Source organism: Ambystoma mexicanum, chromosome 8 (genome assembly GCF_040938575.1).
Source record: "Ambystoma mexicanum isolate Mex_15411 chromosome 8, UKY_AmexF1_1, whole genome shotgun sequence".
NCBI classification, from domain to species: Eukaryota; Metazoa; Chordata; class Amphibia; order Caudata; family Ambystomatidae; genus Ambystoma; species Ambystoma mexicanum.
The window spans coordinates 1,682,491,875-1,682,518,651 of NC_090929.1; the positions used below are offsets into that span (position 1 = coordinate 1,682,491,875).

General features: G+C 46.7%; 1 protein-coding gene across 5 annotated transcripts in view; it reads left to right on the forward strand.

Annotated features, from left to right (window-relative positions):
* Positions 1 to 26,777, forward strand: part of PLEKHA1 (pleckstrin homology domain containing A1) — a 749,116-nt gene that overhangs the window by 554,333 nt on the left and 168,006 nt on the right. For all 5 annotated transcript variants that reach the window (XM_069611983.1, XM_069611981.1, XM_069611982.1 and 2 more), the window contains one exon: positions 5,288 to 5,352. In XM_069611983.1, the coding sequence (XP_069468084.1) occupies positions 5,288 to 5,352 (65 nt within the window). The remainder of the gene's footprint in view (positions 1 to 5,287; positions 5,353 to 26,777) is intronic.

Sequence of the window (26,777 nt, forward strand, 5' to 3'; positions counted from 1 at the left end):
GAGAAGACACCCTAGGAGGATTCCAGCAGTGGGCCTGGGTGAACTGGGCCAGAGGCCTCCCAATCACAAAAAACACCCCAAAGCTATAAAGGAATCACAAGAAGCTTAAGGTAAGTACATTCCCAATCCTGCAAAGTACCTGCAAGATATTGCAGCAGGGAGACTTAAGGATCTGCAGCCAAAAACCTGGTTGTTGAATACCTTCATTAAAGAGACACAAGACGGGACACTGGAAGGACTTTTGCTGAAAGGATCACAGGTAAGGCTCTGGCAAGGTTGTCCTTGCGGCTGGATGCAGCTCTGTGGATTTGGCACCGGTTTTCAGGAGCACAGAAGAAGACAGAATATCGCTGGTCGGATTCTCGTTGTTTGCAAGGTCCAGCACTCTGGTTAGGGGACCTTCCAGATTAGAATCCAGCCTTTGGAGATCCAGCAGGATGCCTACAAGTTTCAGCGAAATTTGGAATTCGGAAGACCGTGCACCGCACAATGGTTCGTGGTCCCAGGCTATTGGGGCATTGCAGCCTGTAAGGTCACAGCACAGCGTGGGATGGCTCAAAATGCATTTATTCTCGACTCTAGTGGGTCTCACCAGGCTCTGGTTCGGGGTTGTCGTTTTCAGAGTCCCCAGGTCGATTGGAAGGAAGGGCTACATCAGGCTCCAGTTTCACAGTAGGCCTCCTGGTCGCTGGAAATTGTCTCGGCTGCAGTTTCTTGATCTTCCTCTTCGGTTTTGGTTCCAGTGGTAGCATACCTCTTCAGCTTCCACGATCGGACTTTTATGCAGGAACCCAGCCTACCAAACAGCATTGCAACATTTAAAATTTGGGGTTGGGGGGCCCATTGGGGTGGAGGGGTTGACAATCCTTTCAGGACAGCCAGCCTTCCAGTTTGAACTGGATCTAGCAGTCAGGCTGGAAGACAAGGGGCTGCAGAGTTTTGTTCCCCTCCTTTGCTTCCTGCCTTCACAGACACTCTGGCGCCTGACGGGGAGTCCACAGGACTCCCACCGAAGATCAAAATCACACAAAGGAATTTCCCACCCTGGATGTCAGTGGAAGGAACAAGAAAGGACAGACGTTAAAATGGCAGAAAAAGAAGACTGGGGCCACTTTGGTAAAAGGATCACCCATTTTTTTATTTATAACTCACTGGGAACCCGAAGGCATCGGGGCACACAAACACAAGGGGGCAAACATATAAGAAGGTGACTTCACAGGAAACATCACCTATTCGCAGGAAGGAAATACCACTAGGAATAGGGAGAGTAATGAATAGAGTTTTCAAGGAACTTCGGAAAAAAAAGAAATCCAAGCGTAGGGTACTTGGCAGGGAGTTCCAGTAGTGTGCAGCCAGACGGGGAAAAGCTCTACCCAATCCGCTGGCCCTTCTGGCCTTGTAGGAGTTTATCAGACCCGTATTTGTATAACTTGGGGTACGTTTAGCCTCATTTAAGGTAGTGCCAGTCTTTAAATAAACTTAGCCTTACCATACAGGCATTTATGTACCAACAAGGCAGTCTTCAACTAGATCTGAGCACAGACAGGAAGCCAATGCAGTGATTGCCTAGTGGCAATGATGTGCTTGCGTCATGGAATTCCTTTAGCAGTGCGGACTGCATCATTTTGGAGGGTCTGGAGTCTATGCTTGGATTTTTTACTTGCCCGGATCAGCAAAACTTTGCAATAGTCTAGGTGCGAGAGTATTCTAGCTCGTGCAACCGACTAACAATTTGCCTCTGAAATAGGTTTACTGTTCTTTAGCAGTTTCAGGTGAGATTGGTAGTTTCTGGATATGTCGTTGGACTGAGTTTTGACACTCCGTGATGTGTCAAGGAGTACGCCCAAAGTTTTCACTTTCTCAGCCATTGCAAAACAATTCTTAATACTAAGAGGAGTACTCTGACGCTAATCTTGCTCTATCTAACCTGAGCACTTCCGAATAACAAAGGTTCGGTCTTCGCTCAGTTGAGACGGAGCCAATTTTCCGACACCCACCTTTCAATAATCACATAGATGGTGGTAAGATTTTTCGGGTCAACCTCGTTTTTCCCACTGATTTCCATGACCAGCTGTATGTCGTCTGCGTAGTTGGTTAAAAAGACCCCTTCCCCACACCCCCCGAGATTCTAAAAGACTGCAGAGATGTCTAATATACAAATTAAACAAAGTTGGTGAGATACAGTGCCCCTGAGTAACGCCGCAGGTAATAGGAGCTGATTTAGAAGAGGCATTCTCCCAGCACATAGTTTATTTTCTATTAGACAAAAAAGATTAAATCCAACTGGCAGTCTGGGGAGCGCATTTCCCTGGGCTTTTCAAGGAGTATAGCAGACTATCGTGATCAAGCAGACTGAATGCTGCCGACAGATTGAGAAGGACTAAGAGACCAGTTTTCCCCTTGTGCAGGCATTCAAGCATGTTAGTCTGCAGGTCTAACAGTGCTGTCTGTGTACTGTGATGGGCTCTAAACCCAGATTGCTTGTGGTACTATACTGATGTAGTTTCTCAGAGAGTCTGAAATTGGCGAGTAGCCACTTTGTCTAAGACTTGAGTAGGAAGTTTAAATTGGTAATGGGTCTAACGTTTTTTTGCATCTTTAGGATCAACCCCCGATTTCTTCGCCAGTGGGCTGATGGACACAACTTTAATTCTGGGACCATCTTATGGTCAAAGGAGGAGTTAACCAAACTCACAAAGAACAGATTAAATGTGCCTTTATTGTCCGACACTAGCTTGGCAGAGATGACTTTTTTTCTGGGCAAGATGTAGGATGCATTGAAGCCAGTACTGAGACCATTTCTTGATTAGACACCTGTTTAAACGTTAAGATTGCTCCTGGTGGTGAGATGAAGGCGGGGTGCCAGTGTCCGAGTATTGGGACCACTCTCTAAATCTTGTTTAATTTTATCGTGTGCCACATTCAGTTTTTTAGCAAAAGCCTGTTGAACCTCATCACAATCCTTTTTCATTGGGTGAGCCAGGGCATTGGGATTCCCCAGAATTTAAGAATCTCGAAGAGCTTCCTTGAATTGTTTTCTGGCCTGGATATTTCTTCATTGGAGTTATTTTTGGCCAAAATGATGCTGTGTTTATAGGCTTGCTCTAATAACTTCCAGTTCGCTTTGTTAGGGGTTTTTGGGATATTTCAACCAGATTTGTTCAACCCGCCTTTTCTATTTCTTCAAAGTGGCGAGATCAGGGGTATCCCATTTTTTTATGGTTGGTGTTTACTCACAAGTTTGTTTTTGAATGGGGCTATTTCATCCTGCATTTTTAACATGGCCTTGTTGTACTTTTCCACTAAGTATACTGGAGAATCGGCATCACTTGTGGCCCATGGGTGCCTTTACCGGGGCTGTGCAAACATTGGGATGATGCTCTCGTATTTGTGAAGCCGGTAGTTAGACCAATAGGTATAGGTCAGTGCAGTTGAATGTCCCATATATCGGACCTATGATGTGCTTTGGTTAGTGAAATTTAACAAGCGGGTGCCGCCAGGTTGTCCATAGTGCGGTAATGAACTGGCAGACATACTGCATATGTTTTGGACGTGCCCAGACACCTAAGACATGTTTTGCGATAGATAAAACGAACATTGGAGGGAGCTGGGAAACCTGGATGTAAATGGACACTTGTGGAGTGCATGTTGGGCGTTTACACCCGACCCAAAAAAGTTAAACATGTGATCAAAAGAATGGAGCCGTCCTGTATTTTGGCAAATAATTGCCATGCCACGGGAACACAGTAAGGGTCCACAATATTTGCAGTGGTGCTGCGATATGAAAAAGTGGTGTGCAGCAGAGACCACAATGTGGCATAGAGCAATGAAAAGGGGACTCTGGGAGTCCACAAATTACATGAGTCCTTGAGTGCTCGTCTACAGGCGATGCTAGCTCACTCTGATGACATGCCCCCCTTATTACATATGAGGCTACCTTCACTGGAATGTGTGCTAGATTGAGAATGGATGTCTGATAGAACACCCACACCGGGGCTATGACCCGAGACATTGGAAGGCTTATTCTGCCCCTGTGCTGGGCCCCACCATTGCTGCCTTGGTTTGTGGGAGGGGTGCGGAAGGGGGTGAAGATATGTATGCTTCGACATGTCACTGTGACCCTTCAGATCATAAGTTGATTTGCTCGAATTCCGAATTGGTAGATTCGTTTTTTTTCTTTTTTTTTTTCCCAAAAATGTTTTTGCTGTCTATTTGGCAGCAAATATGTTCGTGGTGGGGAAACCCCTCCCCCCAGCAGCCCAACCACCCCTTATATTTAGGTTGACGATTCCCTCCACCCCACCCATATATTTGCAGCCAATTTTGGCCAATAAAATTCAGCCAATTCTGATTCAACCAAATAGAATGCGCAGTAATCGACCAATCCTGTCACAATATTGTACCGTTGTTGCCCAGTTGTTAGTTTCTCTGGAATCGGTGATGTCCTATTTTCCTTGAAGGATGCATTGTCATGCTATATAAATGGCAATAAACAGATTGGAAAAAAATGAGAATTCTGGCGTAGAGAGAAAAAGGTGGGAGATGAAAAGATAAGCCCCCATCATGTGAGGGGTATTGACCTGTGTTTCTGAATGGAGAGGGCCCCAAGAGTTAAGGTTGGTCGTCAGATTAAGTTATCGGTGAAGCTTGTGTTTTGGGGCCCTCAACATGAGATTGCTTTAGTTTTAAGAATTGTTACTGGTGTGGGCCAGGGAATGATCAGAGTGGTCCTCTGCTTTGCGTCAAAATTAGTCTTCCTAAGGTGAAACCATAGTGTTGAAATTGGCTCATTTTAATGCTAATTGAAGGACCACTGTGATAAAGTTTGCATTTTTACTATGAATTGTATTTTGAGTGGCGGGTTTGGTCCTGATTGTGACTGGCACTTTAACTCTGAGACTATCTTTGAAAATGATGCACTTCTGTGATCATTGGGGAAAATATTTTGGTTTGAGTTTCATATTTGGCTCCCTATAATAATGGTGTAGGCGAGTATGGGGGCCCTAATTGGAACAGCTATGTCCATTAGCTGTCCTTGGCTATGCATTACACTTGTTTAAAAGCTATGCATTTGTCTGTAACCTATACCCTTGCTCGCGTCCTATTGTGTTGGCAATGTGAAATGACCCGGTTGCTTTAAGACTTGGTGGGCGTGCTACATACCGTTGCCTTCTTTCTCAAAGCCCTCCCTACAAAGAGTCCTCTGAAAAAAACAAAATAAGTCTGGCTTCAGATGAGAATCCAAAAAAAAGCCCATTACTGATTTTGTTTCTCTCTCTTCCTGCAGGAGAAGGATCCTCTTCGGTCAATCCCGCTCAAGGAGGTGCAGAAAGTGCAGGAGTGTAAACAGAGGTGAGGGGCTTGCGTCTTCTAGTATAAACCCAGAGCACGAATGCCACATAGCTGTCTGCAAGGGGGCGCTTCTATTGCATGACCAACTTCTGCTTTGAAAACATCTTGTATGATTAGAAGCATTTTATAAACCTGTTCTCATCATTGCCACCGTTGATGAGCAAATTACGCTCTTACAAACTCATTGCGCTGATCACAACTCCTACTTGAAGCACCTTTTTATCAGAACTGCTATGAACTACTATTAAGCCATTTCCCTTGTCACTGTTTCTCTTTCTAAGCTCCATTGCCCGGAAGAGTGAAGAAACGCATGAGCAGCTTCCTGCAGCTCACATTCCCACTGTAAATACATTGTGCATCTAAGAGCCATTGCCTTGACAGCACAGCTTCTTAGAGGTCCTGTCTTGGCACTGTATTCGGCTCCGCCATCTTGCATTTCAAGTTGCTAATTCTTGCATAGGATTCCGGCAGGATGGTATTTAACTGTGCAGGATGCTGTTTATTCTGGTTCATCTGCATATTGCCATGCTTTAATTGTGTATTTACTAATGTAGTATATCTAGTTATTGCTCATAAGTATTATAAAAATAGTTTTTGATTGGTCTTGTGTAATGTTATGTTTTCTGGTGTAGTGCTTGATGGGAGAATGCACTTCTAGCACGAGTCCTAGAAGGATCCCTTCTCAGGGGATCTGATTGAAAGGATCTCTTGTGGGAGGAGTGTGTTCATGAACGTCCCTCCCATATAGCTTGCATGCCTGATTATTACAATATCATCAGGTGACCATGCGCATAACTAGATCTCGGATTCGGACAGACCCATCCATCCAAACATCGAAATATTGCTTCATAATTTCCCCCAAAAGGCGCTGTCCATAACAATTCTAAAACCTATATGTATTCATGAATCATTTAATCAGATAGAGGTGCATAAATGTCCATAAATAAAACTTCCCATCAATAATGAACTCCAAATAGACATCATGTTTGGCTAATCTCCACTGTCCGGTGCAGCCTTCACACGAATGAGGACATCGCTTTGCTTCAATGGCTTTAGGCATCTTATATCACTTAAGTAGCAACCTGCATACATCAGGCAAAAAATAAAGCCATGCTGGTTGTCTTCGCCTTAGTTATTGCCAAGCCAGCATGAAGCATCCCCTTGATGTGAGGCACTTGCAGTACATGTCGCAAATCTTAAAATACAAACCTTATCGATCATATTCAAATGTTTCTTCGCCAATAGCTACTTTTCTTCCAAAAGTAATGATCGAATACGCTGTTATTACAGTTTGACAAAAACAAAAGGCCAACCTCCATATGTTCATTCCTATGAAATGTTTGAGTAATTGAAATTTTGATTGTTTTCCACATTACTTTGCCACTATATTGTAACCTGCTAACCCAGTGACTGCTCCCTACTCTTTTTCTTGCATCTTTCTCCTACTGCCTTCCCTTCTTTACTTGCTCATGGCGTTGGCTGTTTCTCCTACCTACTCAAACTGCTTCTCTATTAACTATCCTTCCCTTCTCACTAAGTCTGGTAAGCAGAAATTCTAAAAGAATATCTTGGCTTCCAACCCTGGTCTCCCCATCGCTGATACCTATTCAAGCGCCTCTGGTAGACAAACCCTCACTGACCACCTCTTTTTTGTTCCTTCGCCAGATCTCTGGACCCCTCATATGATCTCTGTGCTTCGTTCTATCCCTACCTCTCCCATTAATGGTGGCACCCGCTGGGAAGTCCTCATGGACTTTTCTGACTCCTCCAAAGTCATCATTAATGTCTACCTGAATGGCACTGTCATGGTGCAAGGCCCTCAGGCTAATCTCCTTTTTGATAGACGGTTCCCCCCCCCTCCTCATCAACTTCCTCTCATCCCCAGCTGTCCCCTACTCTCCTACCTTGGCTACCTTGCCCTCCTTTCCTTCCGCCTCCACCCCATCTCAAGCTCCCTTCACACCTCCGCCGGGCGTATCTCTGATTTGTAACCCTCCTCGGAAGGTCTTTAATGATGGCAACCTTCTCCATCTTGCCACTCAACTCTCGATCTGCAGTCAAAGGCTCCTCTGACATCTGCCACCTCCTAGAAGAACTTAACCTCAATGTCCTCTGTCTTGCCGAGACCTGGTGCATGGCTAGCTATGTCACGAGTTCTGACACTCTCCTCCCTGACTGCTACAAGATCCTCTCCGCCCCCAGATCCAACCGGCCTGGAGGGGGTGTAGCCCTGATCTTCCCTGAGTGGATTCCTGCCTCGATCATCCCGACTCAGACTTACTCTTTTTCGAATGCCTTGTCTGCAGGCTCTCTCTCTCCTCTAGCCACTCTCTCACTATTGCTACTCTGTACTGGCCCCCTGGTCAAATTACCTCTTTTCTCTCTGAGCGGGCAGACCTCTTCTCCCTCCTGTCCTCAACCACTCAACTCCTCCTTGGTGATCTCATCATCCATCTTGACTCTCCCTGTTGCTCATATGTGCTCTTTCGTGACCTATGCAATTCACTCTCCCTCTCTATCCTCCACTCTGGCCCGACTCACTCCGCCGGCCACACATTTGATGTCTTGATCTCCTCCGGCCTCCCCCTTTCTACTCCCCTCACCACTCCTCTCTCCTGGAGTGATCACTGCCTCCTCTCATCTTTCCATCTCCTCCCCCAAGCCAAGCCTACCCCAGGATTGCCACCCACCTACTCTGACAGCTGACCCATGAAGCGTGTGTCAATCAAGGCTTTCACTGCCACCTTCTCCCCACCGCCCCGGGCCTGCCTCCACCTCAGGCTAAATCACACCCTGACACAGCCCTGTCCCTGCTCTACGCCTTTATTTCTGCCACTCTTGATGTTCTTGCCCCTGTCATGAGGATCCGTTTGAAGTCCAAAGTCAAGTGTAATTCCTGGTATGACTCTGACCTAGCTACACTTAAACGCAAGTGAGGACGGCTGGGAGGAAATGGAGGTCTTCCTGCTCATCCTCTGACAAACTGGCCTGCCACCTGCTCTAAAGGCAATGCCGACTCTGTCCTCACGAAGAAAATAGGCCACATTGAAGCTTGTGTCTCTGCGGCTTCGAACAACTCGGCCAAACTCTTTAAAATCTGTAAGGAGCTGGCCAACCCTGCTGCAGTCTCCACCCCTCCTCTCGCCTCCCAGGCTCTTTGCAATTCCTTGCCTCTTACTTTATCTCTAAAACCCAGGACATCTTGTCCACTCTCTCCTCCGTTCCCCCTCTTCTCCCCTCTCCTTCCCGGCCTGCTGACCCTGCTTCAACTACCCCGTCCCTCTTTCTCCTCCTTTCCTCTCTTCTACCCTGATGAGGTTGCTAGACAAGTCTGATCTATGAAAACTGAAGGCAAGCATCCCCAAACAGCACAATCCTCCCCGCAATGAGAGACAATGAAGGACTCTCCCAAAATGGGAATAAGGCCAAGACAGAGTGCGGGTGAGCGTAAATGGGAGTTTATCAATCAGAATTGGGCATGCAAAGAACTCTGCAAACTCCGAGAGCGCTCTGTCTGACAATAGCAAAGACAGGCGTATATATTTACAAAAAACGTCATCAAAACCTACATACTATAGGGGGCACAAATTCATGGGGATTGGGTGGCGACGACTAACTATAGGTGCTGCTGTGATGTGGTTGGCTTTGGCTGGAAGACGTCATTGGGCAGCCTCGTGGGTTGGGCTGGGCCTGGCCGGGTGGCGGAGTTCATCCAGGCGGTGTTGTGGGGCCATCGTGGCCAGTGGCAGAGATGAATATCTCTTCCTGACTTATTAGCCCTATTCCATGCACACCGCAGTCATTCAAGCAGTTTTAGTGTTATCTTCTTCAGTAAATCTTACAATAGGTTATGCAACAGGTTAATGCAACACAGGAGGAATGCACCTTGTGAGGGGACTGGAGGCAATACGTCAGGGCATGGTTACCAGTGTCCTGTTGACCGGGGCCATAGGTCGAGGGGCTAAGCTTCAGGGCCTGGCACGGGCGGTACATGTCTTTCTGCTTTGTTAGAAGTTGTTATGGATGTTCCGCTGTGTGTTGTCAAAGCGTGGGGTGTCTTTATTGCACAGGGCCGTAGGTCTGAGGTGGTCTGGTGGGTTGTGAGGTTTACTGCTATGCTGTAAATAATGCAGGTGGCGGGTGGTGGCCTTGGGTGCTACAGAGGGGGTTACAAATCTTTGAAGCGGCTCCAGTCTGGTTTGGGGGAGGTAAAGCAGCGCGGCGCGGTTTCTGCTCTCATGCCTTTGGCAGCCTTCACAGGGTGGGAGGGGGAATGGCCTTGCAAGTATTTCACAAAGGTATCTCCCTCGTGTGTTGCTGAATACAAGTAAAGACATCGCAAACATTTGAACACTTTCTATAATACTTATTTAGAATCACGTCAAAAACATGCTTTTAACCTTTGCTGGGTGCGTTTCGATTATACCCAGATCGAGCATCATATTTGTACATTACACTCTAGCAGCTACAGTGTTTTAGTTACATGCATATACATTTGCGGTAAATGAGGTAGTGGTTGGATCAGTGGAGTACATAGAAAACGACCCGCCACCGTCCGTGATGGTGGTTGCATATGAGGGGCTCAGACATTCACACATGATACGTGTACTCTTGCGCATTCTTTAATGAGTTCATAGTATAGTTGCATCCGCTTTCTCGTGTACTCTAGCAGCATTAGCTTTAGTTATGGCGCGAGCCCATGGGGTGTAAGTATCTCAGTAATACGTGTAACAAATAGATTCTTGGTGCGTTCTTTTATTATTAACATCCAACTGCAATGGTGTATGTTCATTGTTGCTTATATCATGGGGGCATGATCTCTTTTTAATTATACATCTTACAGGCTTTTATAATATAAGGGATTTTATGAGAGGAAAGCATCCTTTGCAAGTAGTTTAAACATAAATATATGAGGATTGTCAGGCCTGTGACGACCATTTTACTGTTCATTGTATCTTGCCTAAGCCTGCTGGCCGGGTCATGCTGGGAGCGATGATACGATACACTACGGAAGGTGACTGTTACAATGTTAGAGCATTACACTGGCTCATGTCCTTCTGGCTCGTGGGAAGGGCTCGCAGCGGATCTACCAGGGTGCTGCGGCAACAGGGATGTTCTCCAAGGGTGGGGGCCGCGCTACAGTGCGCTGAGTTCACACCATCTTTACTGGGCAGAGAATGGTTTTTGGGCCTAACTAAATTTGTGTTGTGATCAATAGATGTGGGCATTCGATATGTGCGGGCAATTAATACGTGCGGGCAATGTCTCCAGTGGGCGCGCCCTCCACCACCTGGGCCCGGGTGGCACGAGGAGACGCCCAAGAGAGCCACAGTCCTCAACTGGGGAGAAAGTGCAGGCGAGGGGGGTCGTTTTGGACCAGTCCTCCCCTACATTTCCCCCCTTTCGTTACTTAAGTAACGAATTCTTTAAATCTTCTATCCTCCTACATTCTGCCTCGTCCATCACTGCCTCATCCCATGCCGGAGTTCCTTTGATGGGCATCCATGCCCTGCACACTGCTCTTAAGCTCTCACCTCTTCGGGCATATTCATCTGGAGTACATGTTAGATATATGCACCCACCATCTGCTTCTAAATCTACCCAAACTTCCTCATACCATTCTAGTATACGAGGCTCTTTGATGGTGGTGTGCCACAACTTATCTACAATATCTTTATCGTGGTATATGGGCACCAGTTGGTACCTGGGTGAATTATCTATTCCTGTTTGTACTTGTGCTTCTTGCATTGTTTTCATTGTACCGTGTGAGTTGCCCATTGTCACCATCATCATTGCACCGTTTGGTACTGCGTTGGCACAGACTCGAAGACCCACCTGGCATAGGCAAAAAAGTAGGAGGAACACAACAGCTGGTATTAAAAATTTCACAGTTGTTCCAAGCCATGAGGGAACCCAGGAGAAGATGTCGTCAAACCAGGTGCTCGCTTCTGCTCCACCTTCCATTTTCATTTTTTCTCCCAGGTTGTGGACTGCTTCGATTACATGGGACAGGGAGCCATTCTCTGCGTCTTCGGAAGGTACGAAAGTGCAGCAGGCACTTCCTATTTTTCGGCAAACACCACCGTCCATCGCTGTCAACAGGTCCAGGACATACCTGTTTTGCATGGTCATTAGTCGTAAAGCTCTTAGTTCGACTCTGATGATATTGAATCCTTCTTCAGTGTCGTTCGCCAGCTGAATCAGTTCCCAACGTGTTATCTGGAGCCATTTTGCATTTGCCCTTGCTTGGACACTTGAGACTAGTGAGGCGAAGAATGTTTCTGCTGAGCTGAATAATCGATATTTGTCTGGGATCTGGGCCAATAGTTCTGATGATGCTTTTGATATGTAATTTGATGCTCGTCTTTTACGGGTTAGCACTTCTCCCTTGCTTCCAGAAGACAGGACATATATTTGTGTCTCTGCAGTGGGTTGAGCCACACTCTGCACACGTTCCTGTGTCCTTTTGCTCCCATCGATGTGGCTTTCTGGTATCACCATTAGTGCCGAGTGTAGAGTGGCCATTGAGCAGCTGCCACTCCATGACTGGGGGAGGTGTAGGTATGCTTGTTTGCCGCACACCCAGTATGTGTCCATGAGGGCCGCAGTCCCTTTCTTTAAGTCCGGGATGGTGAGGGTCTTGTTGCAGTTCTTGTTTGCTCCCATGGGGGTTTTCCCTTCCCCTTTAAAACACAGGTTATAGTCCATCTCGCTCTGTAGTTTGAATGGCTTTTCAATGGCAGTTACCCAAGTTAGCTTCGAGATGTGTTCTCTCCATACCGGTGTACACGTTTCTTCTATCCACTGTAATTTATCCGGCGCCACACCTCTTAGTGCTTCCGCTTTGCACAGCACTTCTTCATCCTTCCGTTTGTTGTCAGAAAAAAGTGTCCCTTCTATCACAAAAAATGGTTCTTTTAAACATACTACTCCTGTCGTTTTTGGGTAACAGGTTTTCTCGTTCTGCAGCATTCGAAAAGTCACTTCGTGTGCCTGGAAGGTGTTCTTAATCCTGCACAGCGTGAGATGAAGGAGACATTGGGCATCCACAATAGGCAACTCTTTGGGTAACAATACTTTGGGTGTACCTGATGCATGGGGGATGAGGGAACAGACATAACAGCTTTCGTTTGTAGTCTGTTTAGCTGTGGCACTCATGTCTGCATACCACTTATTTGTTTGATGGGGGTGTCGTGGGTCTTCCATCTTATCTAGACCTAGCCCATAATACTCATCATACTTCTTCCTCCCTGTTTCTCTCTTTCGTCTGATGTTCTTGTTACTCATGTATTTCCCACCCCCCTGAGCAGTGGGCAAACTAGACCCCCCCTTTCTCATTCCCGCCCCCCTGGGCCCATTCATCATATAGTATTTCGTGTATTTTTAGTAGTTTGTCGTTTTCTTTTCCGACGTTATCTGGCAGATTGTTTTCTGGAATGTGGGCAAGTTTGCTGGTGGGGGTGTCATACAACCATGATATGGCAGACGGGTTTCGATCGTTGAGACTATGGGCATTGTAACTGAATACCCCTGGTGGAGATACTGTGTTGCTCTGTATTTCACCATGTGGCTTTTCTCTTTTTGTGGCCACAACACTTGATGGTGTGGTATGATACCCCCAGACAAGTTTAGTTCCGTCCCATATCAAAAAATCACCTTCCCTGGTATTGACATCTGCAGTTGTATTGGGCCCGTTGGTACTGTTAATTGGTTCAGTAGTGTTATTACTCCCTCCCCCCTCGTACATCTCGATAGAGATGAACGCTATAAACCAATATGTAACCAAGCCAAACATCATCATAAAAAACAATGTGATGCATACTGATAATCCACACTCATACGAATATCTACATCTTTCATATACTAATTCTCTCATTCTACTAATTCTATCCGTTGCAGGCTGCCCGTTAGATGCCATGGAAGCTCCTGTTTGAAATATAAAAGTGCATTAAGTGCATGCATGTAAACGTTTTGTTGGCACCATCTGTGCCAATACATTTGACGGGGAATGGAAGCGGGTGGGGGTGCGGGGGAGGGGTATTCACAGACAAGGGTATATACAAGTTATAATATTATTATTTCACTAGTTATACATCATTCGCCTAGATAAAAAAAAAAGAAATCCCCCACACATTTTTTTTTTTTTGATATCCTTATCAGGCATTATTTCATTCAATTCCAGTGCTGACAGTATTCCATTTAGGTCCAGTGTTGACACACACACACACACACTCAAGCAAGCCGATATTTAGACATCCTACTCATTTGCATCGTTTGCTGTTGTCTGTGCCTCCTCGTCTATCTCCTCGTATACATTGCTGTATGCTTTTCGTACGTCGGTTAAGTGCACCCAGTATCGCAAACCCTTCACCTTTACTGCTGTGGGCGTGCAAAATATTACTTCGTATGGGCCATGAAATCGTGGTGCATTCCACCGACGCACGAAGCTTCTGACATAGATTGAATCACCTGGCATTAACTGCAGCTGTTGCTCTGGCTCCGCGACAGATCCTGTTACATTTCCCTCTTCTCTAGTGAAGGGTGGGGACAGTTGCTTTGATATTGCGCGCGCTGCCCTTGTTAATTTTCTTAGGTAGTCTGTGAATTCATCCCCCAATATTGCGGCGCTTCTGTGAGCATCTGAGTGTTCACGCAGTGGAGAGTGTGCTGTGTTCATTCGTCTCCCAGTCACGATCTCGTGTGGGGACAAGTGGTGGTCTTTACTTGGTTGATTTCTCAACTCAAATAGAGCCAGGGGTAGACAGTAAATCCAATTTTTCTTTAATGAAAAGCATAGTTTTGATAATCTGCCCTTTAACAGGCCGTTCATCTTTTCCACTACGCCATTACTTTGTGGATGATAAATCGAACATTATTTATGTTTGATACCCAATAACGTGGTAACTTCCTTGAAAAGTTCATTCACAAAGTGAGAGCCGTTGTCTGAGCGTATTACGTCACAAATTCCCCAGCGCGGGAACACTTCCCTTACTAGGAACTTGGCGGCGCTTTTGGCATCAGGTCGCGCACATGGTCCCGCTTCCACCCACCTTGAAAATGGGCACACTACCACGATCATGTACCGCGAGCCATTACACCTTTCCCCCATGTCTGCATAATCTATATGCAGTTCTCTGAAGGGGCCAATGGGTTTGGGAATTGTTCCCCGGAGTGTGCGTAATGTCATTCCTGAGTTGTATATTTGGCATGTTGTACATTCCATTGTCAATCGAGACACATGTTCCTGGAGACAGGGCACAAACCATTCTTCCTGTATCTCTGCTGCGATGTGCTGCTTAGTGTTGTGTGTGGGGAAGTGTAACTGTTGAAACGCAACTTCTAGCAATTGCAGTGGCATTACCACTTTCCCTGAGTTATTTTGCCGCCATAGTAGGTCTGTCCCTGATTGGCTGCATCCCTGTTTTGTCCATGTTAGTTTTTCTTCTGCACTAGCTTCTTCCTGTAATTCTAGTATTTGTGATAGGGACATCATGTTATATCCTTCTGACAGTTCTTTAGTTGTTGCGTTCTTGATCATGAACTCACCGGTGTCGTATTTCTGGAAATAGGAAGCCTCCTTGGCGGCAGCGTCTGCTGCCGCGTTCCCTAAAGACACAACATCTGAGTTGGAGGTATGGGCCTGGCACTTCACTATTGCTACGGCAGTAGGGTTTTGTAGGGCCTCTATTAATTCTTTTAACAATTCTGCATGTTGTACTGGTGTTCCATCTGCCCTTCTGAAACCCCTACGGCCCCATCTTGCTAGACCTCCATGTACGGTCGTTGTCATGTAAGCTGAATCTGTGTATATTGTAACCGCACAGCCCTGTGCTGCGTGTAGTGCTTCTATGAGTGCAACCAGTTCTGCTGCCTGTGCAGAGTAATGCGACGGGAGGCGGTACTGTACTAATGTTTCAAACTCACCTTCCTCTAATCTCACTACCGCCATGCCAACATGTTTTTCTCCCGTGTCCATATCAATTGATGCGGACCCATCCACAAAGTACACTTCCCCCTCGCTGAGAGCGTTTTCACACACCACTGTGCCCTCCCCTCCTTCTCCTGTGTAGGTTGCGCAGTCGTGATTTTGCATATCTTCTACTGTGCATGCTTCTGTAATGAAGGTGGCGGGGTTCACTGTTTTACATCTCACTATGTGAATGTTGGCGCTGGACAATATAATCTCGTATGCTGTTGCCCGCTGTATGGTCAGTGTGCTTTTAGATCTTTCAAGTATTGCAAATAATGAGTGCTCCACAAACAATGTCACAGGGCATCCCATTACTATTGTGGCACTTTTTTCAATCGCAAATGCGGCTGCTGCGAGCGATTGTTCGCACGCGAAATGACCCTGCATTACAGCATCTAAAGTACCACTATAGTAAGCCAGGGGCTTGTGTCCCAAGGATGTCTTTTGTGTTAGCACCGCTGTCATAAGTGTTCCTTTGCAATGGGAAAATAGGTAAAATTCGTGTCCATAATCAGGGTTTGCTAGTACTGGAGCGCTTGAAATTAGTTCTTTCAGTGTTTTGAACGATGTGCGCATTTCTTCTGACCACTTTATTTTTACATTCTCCTGTTGTGCTTCTTTGAGTGCTTGTAGGAGGGGCCTGGTGTATGCTGCATAATCTAATATCCATGCTCGGCAATAATTGCACATCCCCAAAAATTTCTGCATATCTTTTACTGTTGTGGGTTCTCCTACCGATCTTATTGCCTCTACCCTGTCGGGAATTATTCTTTTTCCATCTTTCGATATGAGCTGTCCCAGGTATAGGACCTCAGGCAGACAATACTGTAGCTTCTCCTTGTCTACCTTGTATCCTTTGTTGGCCAGTAAAGTCAGGAGCGTTGTTGAATCTTTTCTACACGTTTCTTTGTCTTGTGCACACACCAATAAATCGTCCACATACTGAATAATCGTACTCTCTACTGATAGGTTCCCCAAGTCTTCATGCAATATGCGATTGAATATGCTCAGGCTCTCACAGTATCCCTGTGGCAGTCTACAGTGTTCATATCTTTTTCCCCCCAGTGTGAACGCTGTAAGGTATCTGCTCTCTTCAGCCAGAGGTATTGAGAAAAATGCGTTTTTCAAGTCCACCACTGTAAAATGTGATGCTGTTTTTGGGATACTGCATAGTATGGATGCAGGGTTCGGAACTAGAGGGAACTCTTTTTGTATTACATCATTGAGGGGGCGTAAATCCTGTATCATCCGCCAAGATCCCCCCTTTGCTTTTTTGATTGGATAAATACATGTGTTACATGGGGAGTTTGAAGGCACTATTATTCCTTGTGCTAGTAGTGCATTTATCGTCTCTTTTATCCCTTCTTCAGCTTCACGGGACAATGGATACTGTTTAACTCTTGGTAAGATAGCTCCTTGTTTTAGGTTTATTCTCACAGGTTGTACTCCATGCAACAGTCCCACATCATGTGGGCCTGTTGTCCATAAATTGTTTGGTACTAGCCTCATGTCGTCATCAAAAAACGACGGTGGTGTTCCTAGCACTGCCATCAATTGGACGGGGATCTCTCTGGCTTGGATCAAAATGTCACAGGGCATCGCTATTTCCATTACTATCTCACCATCTACTTCTGTGTCTGAAAAGAGATCCTCATCTGTTACCTCGCGTAGGGCAAGGTTGGCGTTTGTACACAGTACGGTGCGCCATTCACATCCTTCTCTGTCTATTCCAATCACAGCGATCCGTTTCGTTGATACCTGCACAGCGTGCAAGTCCAACGACACCACTGTCCCTGGTGTTGCATTCGGACACACTATGGGGCGGAAGAGGAATTCTGCTGGAATCCTCCAATCCATGTTTTTTAGTTCTGGGACTATGAGGGCCAAAGTCTTTAGCCCTGCAATAAACATCTCTTCCTTTTGTGGCAGCCCTCGTATCTCCTGTGTGGTTGTGTAAGCTTGCACTACCAACATTGCACGCAAGGGACATATCCCGGGTGTAGAACACACTATTCCTCCTTCGGTAAATGATATGGTCATGTTAAGTTTACTCATTAGATCCCTCCCCAGCAAATTTATCGGGGACTGTTCATAATACAGTAAGGGTGCTTTTACGGTTTTGCCCCCTATGGTGACATCCAAAGCTTCCGTGTAAGGAACTTCAATTACAGCCCCAGAGAACCCCTGCGTCTCTAACTTCCTGTTAGATAACGGGAATCGGCCCTCTCTGACACATGATTTCTCCGCTCCCGAATCAACCATGAATATAAATTGCCTGTCTCCTATCTGCGCCCCCACCAATGGTTCCTCTGCTGCACTGTGGGTGGTAGATAGAACTGGACACGCAAGTGTTCTCTGTGGGCTGTCCTATGCGGGGTGTCTCATGGCCCCCCCTTCATTAAATACGTTACCTGAGACCACTGACATGCCGTTATAGGGTGCTGGTGCGGGGGCCCCGTTAGCTGCTGTCGCGAAAGGGTTGCCTGGTGTATATTGCATGCTGTCGTTGTTAGGCATGTTTTGTGGGTGGTTCTGTGTTCTGTATTGGGGTCCCTGTTGTTGGCTCGTGTTACCCTGGCTTGGGTCCCTCAGTTGCTGCTGTCCCATCGGAAGGCCATATGGGCTTCCCGGATGGGGATGGCCATACTGTTCCACCTCCTGGAACCCGTTGTTTTGTCTACTTCTGCACTCCCTGGAGTAATGTCCCCATCGCCCACAGTTCCAGCAACTCCCCTGGGGGCCCGTGGACCCTGCCATCCACTTCCTCCCATTCCTCCATACCCCTGTGGTCCACCTCCTCTTCTGCTCCTGTACCCACCTCGTCCCCCTCGAGGGGTCCTCTCTTGCCACTGCAGACCTCCACCCTGCTCCTGCTCGTCCCACTGCCGCTGTCCTGTTCCCGCCCAATTAGTTGCCATCCTTCCTTGTATTGCTATCAGCCCCTCCTCTTCCTCATCTCCCTCCCTACTGTGTGGGAGCGCGGCTACTGCTGCTGCAACCTTCACTAACTTTGACTGTACTAACTTCGCCTCGTCTGCCAATCTTTTCTGCGCCACCTCCTTCTCCCTCTCCTTTATTCTTTTACAATGGTGTACTATTATGCTTTGAATTTCTGGCCATCCCTTTGCTTCAATACCTGCTATCTTGTCAAGCGCCTTCTGTACTTCCTTTGGGAGCCCTCTTTTTATAATGAAGTAAAATAAAGATGTCGATTGATACCAGGGCGTGCCCGTTTCTGCTCTCCACATCTCTTGGACCCGAAAAATGTAATCCATAGCCTCTTCCCCGTCGTTCATTGTACACTGCATCACTGACTGCAAGTCCGGTGTGTCTGGGAATGTTTCGCGTAAGGCATCCCACACCCTGGCACGCACCGTGTTAAAGGATGCCCCATCATGGCGGTCGCAGTCTAACGTTACTCCCGGGAAACCGGCTTTAACCCATACCCTCTCGGCCTGGTCACCTACCGCTGATACCAGTAGACTTTTCACATCTCCTATGGCTAGGGGTACCCCGGCAGTATGTTTCTCAAAGGCGTATATCCACTTGCTTGCCCCTCCTGACAACGGGGGCAATAACTTCAATAAATTGGCCTTATCCATCTGTGCCCATGGGGTATAGTTAGGCCTCCCTCCTCCCCTGTGTATCAATGGGAGCTGTAGCCTTCCTTTTTTCGTTCCGTCCGGACCCTGTTGATCTGTTGATGTCCCTAGTGATGCGATTTTTCCCACTCTGTTCCTTAGTCGCCCCGTCCACTCATCATCCAGGGTTCTCAGCGAACACGTACCTTCCCCTCCTTCGCTTCCCCCTCCTGTCGCCATACTCAACCTGTCATTTTCTTCTACCTCGTCCCTTATGTCACATAGCAACTCCTCTCTAATTCCCCCCCGCCTTTCTTCGCTTGCACTATCTCCCTCTCCGGGACCTACTTCTATTATTCGCGTTGGTTCTTCCTCAATTCTGAACAAAATCTCGCCTTTTTTCCACCCCTCTTCGGGCTTTCTATTTTCACCTAGCGCTCTGGACGTGCGCCCTGATCTAGGTGCATCTAGTGCTGTCCGTTCACATATGTCTTTTATCCTAGAGAGCTCATCCTTTGCTATCGTCAGTCTTGATTCTAAATCATCTGTGAGCTTCTCTATGTCCACCCTATGTGTACCCACCTGGCCTCGCTCCCTTTTACTTTCATAAGGTGGGGGTGCAGTGGGCCGGTGGGGTGTGGTAGTTGTCGGGGGAGGTACATACGTTGGGTCACTGTATCCTTCTGCGGGTACAGGTTTCTTTAATATCGGGTATAAACTTATTACCTCCACTGGTGGTGTGACACCTGGCAATTCTTTGATATCTTTCTGTAATACCAGTGGATTGTCTGTAGTAGATGGGAGATCAGGATTTGGTGCTGGCGCTTTAGGCGGTGGCACCTCTTCGAATAACCGCCAAAGATCTAATATTTCCATCCTATTCTGCAGCTGTTTCCCTCGGTACTTCAAGAAAATGCATGTCATCACCATATCTAGAACGCTTTTGTCAAATGACCCTCCCTCTGGCCATATCTGGGGTAGCCCCTCTCCTTTCAGCTCGGTTACCCATTGGTCGTGGTATTTCTTGATCCGCTCCGCGTGCCCTGGAAGGCTTTTACAACTATGTGATAATGGTGTTTCAGGCCCCATCTTTGTGTGCTCCCCTGGTGCTTATGTGTCTCTGTATCTCTACACCTCCAATGGTACTATAGTATAGATATTACTTTTTGTATTCTACTCCACTTCCAGTGTTATGCTCGCTTGGGCTCTCCCTCCCTTAATTGTTCGATACAAAAACTGTCTGTACACAATTTCTACTTTGTTCTCTTCGGGGGACACATACAAGAGCAATCCATCATTTATTTTGACACTATCAACCCGGAAATCAAAGGGTACCCACTCACGTCACTTTCTCAGCGTTGCTTCAAAAAGAATTTTTATCCGGTCACACTTACCATGACCATTTGACAATTACACGTTCATAGCCGTTTTACACATTCGCAAATGACAAAGTTATCCCTTAACACATACGAGGTGCACACACCTCTTGGTAACACTCCGTACACCAGTCACGCTGCCCTCCCTTTCCTCCCTAGCCGGCTGTCCCTGTCTATCTTGCTCAGCACATGTGCATATATTTATAGGTTTTAACCTTCTCTCCCCCCCTAGTAGGACCCTTGTTCTCTTATTTTTCTCCCAAGTTTGTGCTAATTCCGTTGTTATTCTCCCCCTACCCCTAAAGAAAAAGAAAAAGAAGTAGTAGCGATCACTAATATATTCTCAGTGCCCCCTTTTGCTGAACACTTTTATCTTGTATTTCACTTCGTCATATATTCCCAGCACTAGTCAATATAGCACTATGCGGCGCCGCCTTCCACCCCCTTTCGGAGCTAGGTTCCCGTCACTTCTATCTCTTTTTTCACCTCGTAATCCTAATGGCCATATGCAAAGAAAAAGAAAAAGAAAGGAAATTTTAGAGTAATCCTTAGTATATCTTCGTACCCCCTTCACGTTCCCTGTCCTACCCTTCTCTCCCCACTCCCTTTACGATCGCTCACACTCAGTACTCACGTGCCCGTCTTGAACCGATAGTCTCCGAAACTGGGTCCGTCCAGGCAGTGTCACCGGTAACTCAACGGTCAGCCCCTGGCTCCGGCGAGCGGCACTCAAAGGGGATTTTTTTCCAATCGGGATCCCGTACCCTTTCTCATTGAGTGCGCACTTCTTAGTGTGCCGGTCGCCGTTGGCGGGCAGCCTCCCGGAGCCGGCTCACCGTGCGTATCCCTTCTCGACCGGAGATTCTCGTGCCAAACGGGGACGGTTATAAGGAGTTTAGGAAGAAAAAATCACGCTATCGGGGTCACCACTGAAGGCAAGCGTCCCCAAACAGCACGATCCTCCCCGCAATGAGAGACAATGAAGGACTCTCCCAAAATGGGAATAAGGCCAAGACAGAGTGCGGGTGAGCGTAAATGGGAGTTTATCAATCAGAATTGGGCATGCAAAGAACTCTGCAAACTCCGAGAGCGCTCTGTCTGACAATAGCAAAGACAGGCGTATATATTTACAAAAAACGTCATCAAAACCTACATACTATAGGGGGCACAAATTCATGGGGATTGGGTGGCGACGACTAACTATAGGTGCTGCTGTGATGTGGTTGGCTTTGGCTGGAAGACGTCATTGGGCAGCCTCGTGGGTTGGGCTGGGCCTGGCGGGGTGGCGGAGTTCATCCAGGCGGTGTTGTGGGGCCATTGTGGCCAGTGGCAGAGATGAATGTCTCTTCCTGACTTATTAGCCCTATTCCATGCACACCGCAGTCATTCAAGCAGTTTTAGTGTTATCTTCTTCAGTAAATCTTACAATAGGTTATGCAACAGGTTAATGCAACACAGGAGGAATGCACCTTGTGAGGGGACTGGAGGCAATACGTCAGGGCATGGTTACCAGTGTCCTGTTGACCGGGGCCATAGGTCGAGGGGCTAAGCTTCAGGGCCTGGCACGGGCGGTACATGTCTTTCTGCTTTGTTAGAAGTTGTTATGGATGTTCCGCTGTGTGTTGTCAAAGCGTGGGGTGTCTTTATTGCACAGGGCTGTAGGTCTGAGGTGGTCTGGTGGGTTGTGAGGTTTACTGCTATGCTGTAAATAATGCAGGTGGCGGGTGGTGGCCTTGGGTGCTACAGAGGGGGTTACAAATCTTTGAAGCGGCTCCAGTCTGGTTTGGGGGAGGTAAAGCAGCGCGGCGCGGTTTCTGCTCTCATGCCTTTGGCAGCCTTCACAGGGTGGGAGGGGGAATGGCCTTGCAAGTATTTCACAAAGGTATCTCCCTCGTGTGTTGCTGAATACAAGTAAAGACATCGCAAACATTTGAACACTTTCTATAATACTTATTTAGAATCACGTCAAAAACATGCTTTTAACCTTTGCTGGGTGCGTTTCGATTATACCCAGATCGAGCATCATATTTGTACATTACACTCTAGCAGCTACAGGGTTTTAGTTACATGCATATACATTTGCGGTAAATGAGGTAGTGGTTGGATCAGTGGAGTACATAGAAAACGACCCGCCACCGTCCGTGACGGTGGTTGCATATGAGGGGCTCAGACATTCACACATGATACGTGTACTCTTGCGCATTCTTTAATGAGTTCATAGTATAGTTGCATCCGCTTTCTCGTGTACTCTAGCAGCATTAGCTTTAGTTATGGCGCGAGCCCATGGGGTGTAAGTATCTCAGTGATACGTGTAACAAATAGATTCTTGGTGCGTTCTTTTATTATTAACATCCAACTGCAATGGTGTATGTTCATTGTTGCTTATATCATGGGGGCATGATCTCTTTTTAATTATACATCTTACAGGCTTTTATAATATAAGGGATTTTATGAGAGGAAAGCATCCTTTGCAAGTAGTTTAAACATAAATATATGAGGATTGTCAGGCCTGTGACGACCATTTTACTGTTCATTGTATCTTGCCTAAGCCTGCTGGCCGGGTCATGCTGGGAGCGATGATACGATACACTACGGAAGGTGACTGTTACAATGTTAGAGCATTACACTGGCTCATGTCCTTCTGGCTCGTGGGAACGGGCTCGCAGCGGATCTACCAGGGTGCTGCGGCAACAGGGATGTTCTCCAAGGGTGGGGGCCGCGCTACAGTGCGCTGAGTTCACACCATCTTTACTGGGCAGAGAATGGTTTTTGGGCCTAACTAAATTTGTGTTGTGATCAATAGATGTGGGCATTCGATATGTGCGGGCAATTAATACGTGCGGGCAATGTCTCCAGTGGGCGCGCCCTCCACCACCTGGGCCCGGGTGGCACGAGGAGACGCCCAAGAGAGCCACAGTCCTCACCTGGGGAGAAAGTGCAGGCGAGGGGGGTCGTTTTGGACCAGTCCTCCCCTACATTTCCCCCCTTTCGTTACTTAAGTAACGAATTCTTTAAATCTTCTATCCTCCTACATTCTGCCTCGTCCATCACTGCCTCATCCCATGCCGGAGTTCCTTTGATGGGCATCCATGCCCTGCACACTGCTCTTAAGCTCTCACCTCTCCGGGCATATTCATCTGGAGTACATGTTAGATATATGCACCCACCATCTGCTTCTAAATCTACCCAAACTTCCTCATACCATTCTAGTATACGAGGCTCTTTGATGGTGGTGTGCCACAACTTATCTACAATATCCTTATCGTGGTATATGGGCACCAGTTGGTACCTGGGTGAATTATCTATTCCTGTTTGTACTTGTGCTTCTTGCATTGTTTTCATTGTACCGTGTGAGTTGCCCATTGTCACCATCATCATTGCACCGTTTGGTACTGCGTTGGCACCGACTCGAAGACCCACCTGGCACAGGCAAAAAAGTAGAAGGAGGAACACAACAGCTGGTATTAAAAATTTCACAGTTGTTCCAAGCCATGAAGGAACCCAGGAGAAGATGTCGTCAAACCAGGTGCTCGCTTCTGCTCCACCTTCCATTTTCATTTTTTCTCCCAGGTTGTGGACTGCTTCGATTACATGGGACAGGGAGCCATTCTCTGCGTCTTCGGAAGGTACGAAAGTGCAGCAGGCACTTCCTATTTTTCGGCAAACACCACCGTCCATCGCTGTCAACAGGTCCAGGACATACCTGTTTTGCATGGTCATTAGTCGTAAAGCTCTTAGTTCGACTCTGATGATATTGAATCCTTCTTCAGTGTCGTTCGCCAGCTGAATCAGTTCCCAACGTGTTATCTGGAGCCATTTTGCATTTGCCCTTGCTTGGACACTTGAGACTAGTGAGGCGAAGAATGTTTCTGCTGAGCTGAATAATCGATATTTGTCTGGGATCTGGGCCAATAGTTCTGATGATGCTTTTGATATGTAATTTGATGCTCGTCTTTTACGGGTTAGCACTTCTCCCTTGCTTCCAGAAGACAGGACATATATTTGTGTCTCTGCAGTGGGTTGAGCCACACTCTGCACGCGTTCCTGTGTCCTTTTGCTCCCATCGATGTGGCTTTCTGGTATCACCATTAGTGCCGAGTGTAGAGTGGCCATTGAGCAGCTGCCACTCCATGACTGGGGGAGGTGTAGGTATGCTTGTTTGCCGCACACCCAGTATGTGTCCATGAGGGCCGCAGTCCCTTTCTTTAAGTCCGGGATGGTGAGGGTCTTGTTGCAGTTCTTGTTTGCTCCCATGGGGGTTTTCTCTTCCCCTTTAAAGCACAGGTTATAGTCCATCTCGCTCTGTAGTTTGAATGGCTTTTCAATGGCAGTTACCCAAGTTAGCTTCGAGATGTGTTCTCTCCATACCGGTGTACACGTTTCTTCTATCCACTGTAATTTATCCGGCGCCACACCTCTTAGTGCTTCCGCTTTGCACAGCACTTCTTCATCCTTCCGTTTGTTGTCAGAAAAAAGTGTCCCTTCTATCACAAAAAATGGTTCTTTTAAACATACTACTCCTGTCGTTTTTGGGTAACAGGTTTTCTCGTTCTGCAGCATTCGAAAAGTCACTTCGTGTGCCTGGAAGGTGTTCTTAATCCTGCACAGCGTGAGATGAAGGAGACATTGGGCATCCACAATAGGCAACTCTTTGGGTAACAATACTTTGGGTGTACCTGATGCATGGGGGATGAGGGAACAGACATAACGGCTTTCATTTGTAGTCTGTTTAGCTGTGGCACTCATGTCTGCATACCACTTATTTGTTTGATGGGGGTGTCGTGGGTCTTCCATCTTATCTAGACCTAGCCCATAATACTCATCATACTTCTTCCTCCCTGTTTCTCTCTTTCGTCTGATGTTCTTGTTACTCATGTATTTCCCACCCCCCTGAGCAGTGGGCAGACTAGACCCCCCCTTTCTCATTCCCGCCCCCCTGGGCCCATTCATCATATAGTATTTCGTGTATTTTTAGTAGTTTGTCGTTTTCTTTTCCGACGTTATCTGGCAGATTGTTTTCTGGAATGTGGGCAAGTTTGCTGGTGGGGGTGTCATACAACCATGATATGGCAGACGGGTTTCGATCGTTGAGACTATGGGCATTGTAACTGAATACCCCTGGTGGAGATACTGTGTTGCTCTGTATTTCACCATGTGGCTTTTCTCTTTTTGTGGCCACAACACTTGATGGTGTGGTATGATACCCCCAGACAAGTTTAGTTCCGTCCCATATCAAAAAATCACCTTCCCTGGTATTGACATCTGCAGTTGTATTGGGCCCGTTGGTACTGTTAATTGGTCCAGTAGTGTTATTACTCCCTCCCCCCTCGTACATCTCGATAGAGATGAACGCTATAAACCAATATGTAACCAAGCCAAACATCATCATAAAAAACAATGTGATGCATACTGATAATCCACACTCATACGAATATCTACATCTTTCATATACTAATTCTCTCATTCTACTAATTCTATCCGTTGCAGGCTGCCCGTTAGATGCCATGGAAGCTCCTGTTTGAAATATAAAAGTGCATTAAGTGCATGCATGTAAACGTTTTGTTGGCACCATCTGTGCCAATACATTTGACGGGGAATGGAAGCGGGTGGGGGTGCGGGGGAGGGGTATTCACAGACAAGGGTATATACAAGTTATAATATTATTATTTCACTAGTTATACATCATTCGCCTAGATAAAAAAAAAAGAAATTCCACACACATTTTTTTTTTTTTTTTTTTTGATATCCTTATCAGGCATTATTTCATTCAATTCCAGTGCTGACAGTATTCCATTTAGGTCCAGTGTTGACACACACACACACACACTCACGCAAGCCGATATTTAGACATCCTACTCATTTGCATCGTTTGCTGTTGTCTGTGCCTCCTCGTCTATCTCCTCGTATACATTGCTGTATGCTTTTCGTACGTCGGTTAAGTGCACCCAGTATCGCAAACCCTTCAACTTTACTGCTGTGGGCGTGCAAAATATTACTTCGTATGGGCCATGAAATCGTGGTGCATTCCACCGACGCACGAAGCTTCTGACATAGATTGAATCACCTGGCATTAACTGCAGCTGTTGCTCTGGCTCCGCGACAGATCCCGTTACATTTCCCTCTTCTCTAGTGAAGGGTGGGGACAGTTGCTTTGATATTGCGCGCGCTGCCCTTGTTAATTTTCTTAGGTAGTCTGTGAATTCATCCCCCAATATTGCGGCGCTTCTGTGAGCATCTGAGTGTTCACGCAGTGGAGAGTGTGCTGTGTTCATTCGTCTCCCAGTCACGATCTCGTGTGGGGACAAGTGGTGGTCTTTACTTGGTTGATTTCTCAACTCAAATAGAGCCAGGGGTAGACAGTAAATCCAATTTTTCTTTAATGAAAAGCATAGTTTTGATAATCTGCCCTTTAACAGGCCGTTCATCTTTTCCACTACGCCATTACTTTGTGGATGATAAATCGAACATTATTTATGTTTGATACCCAATAACGTGGTA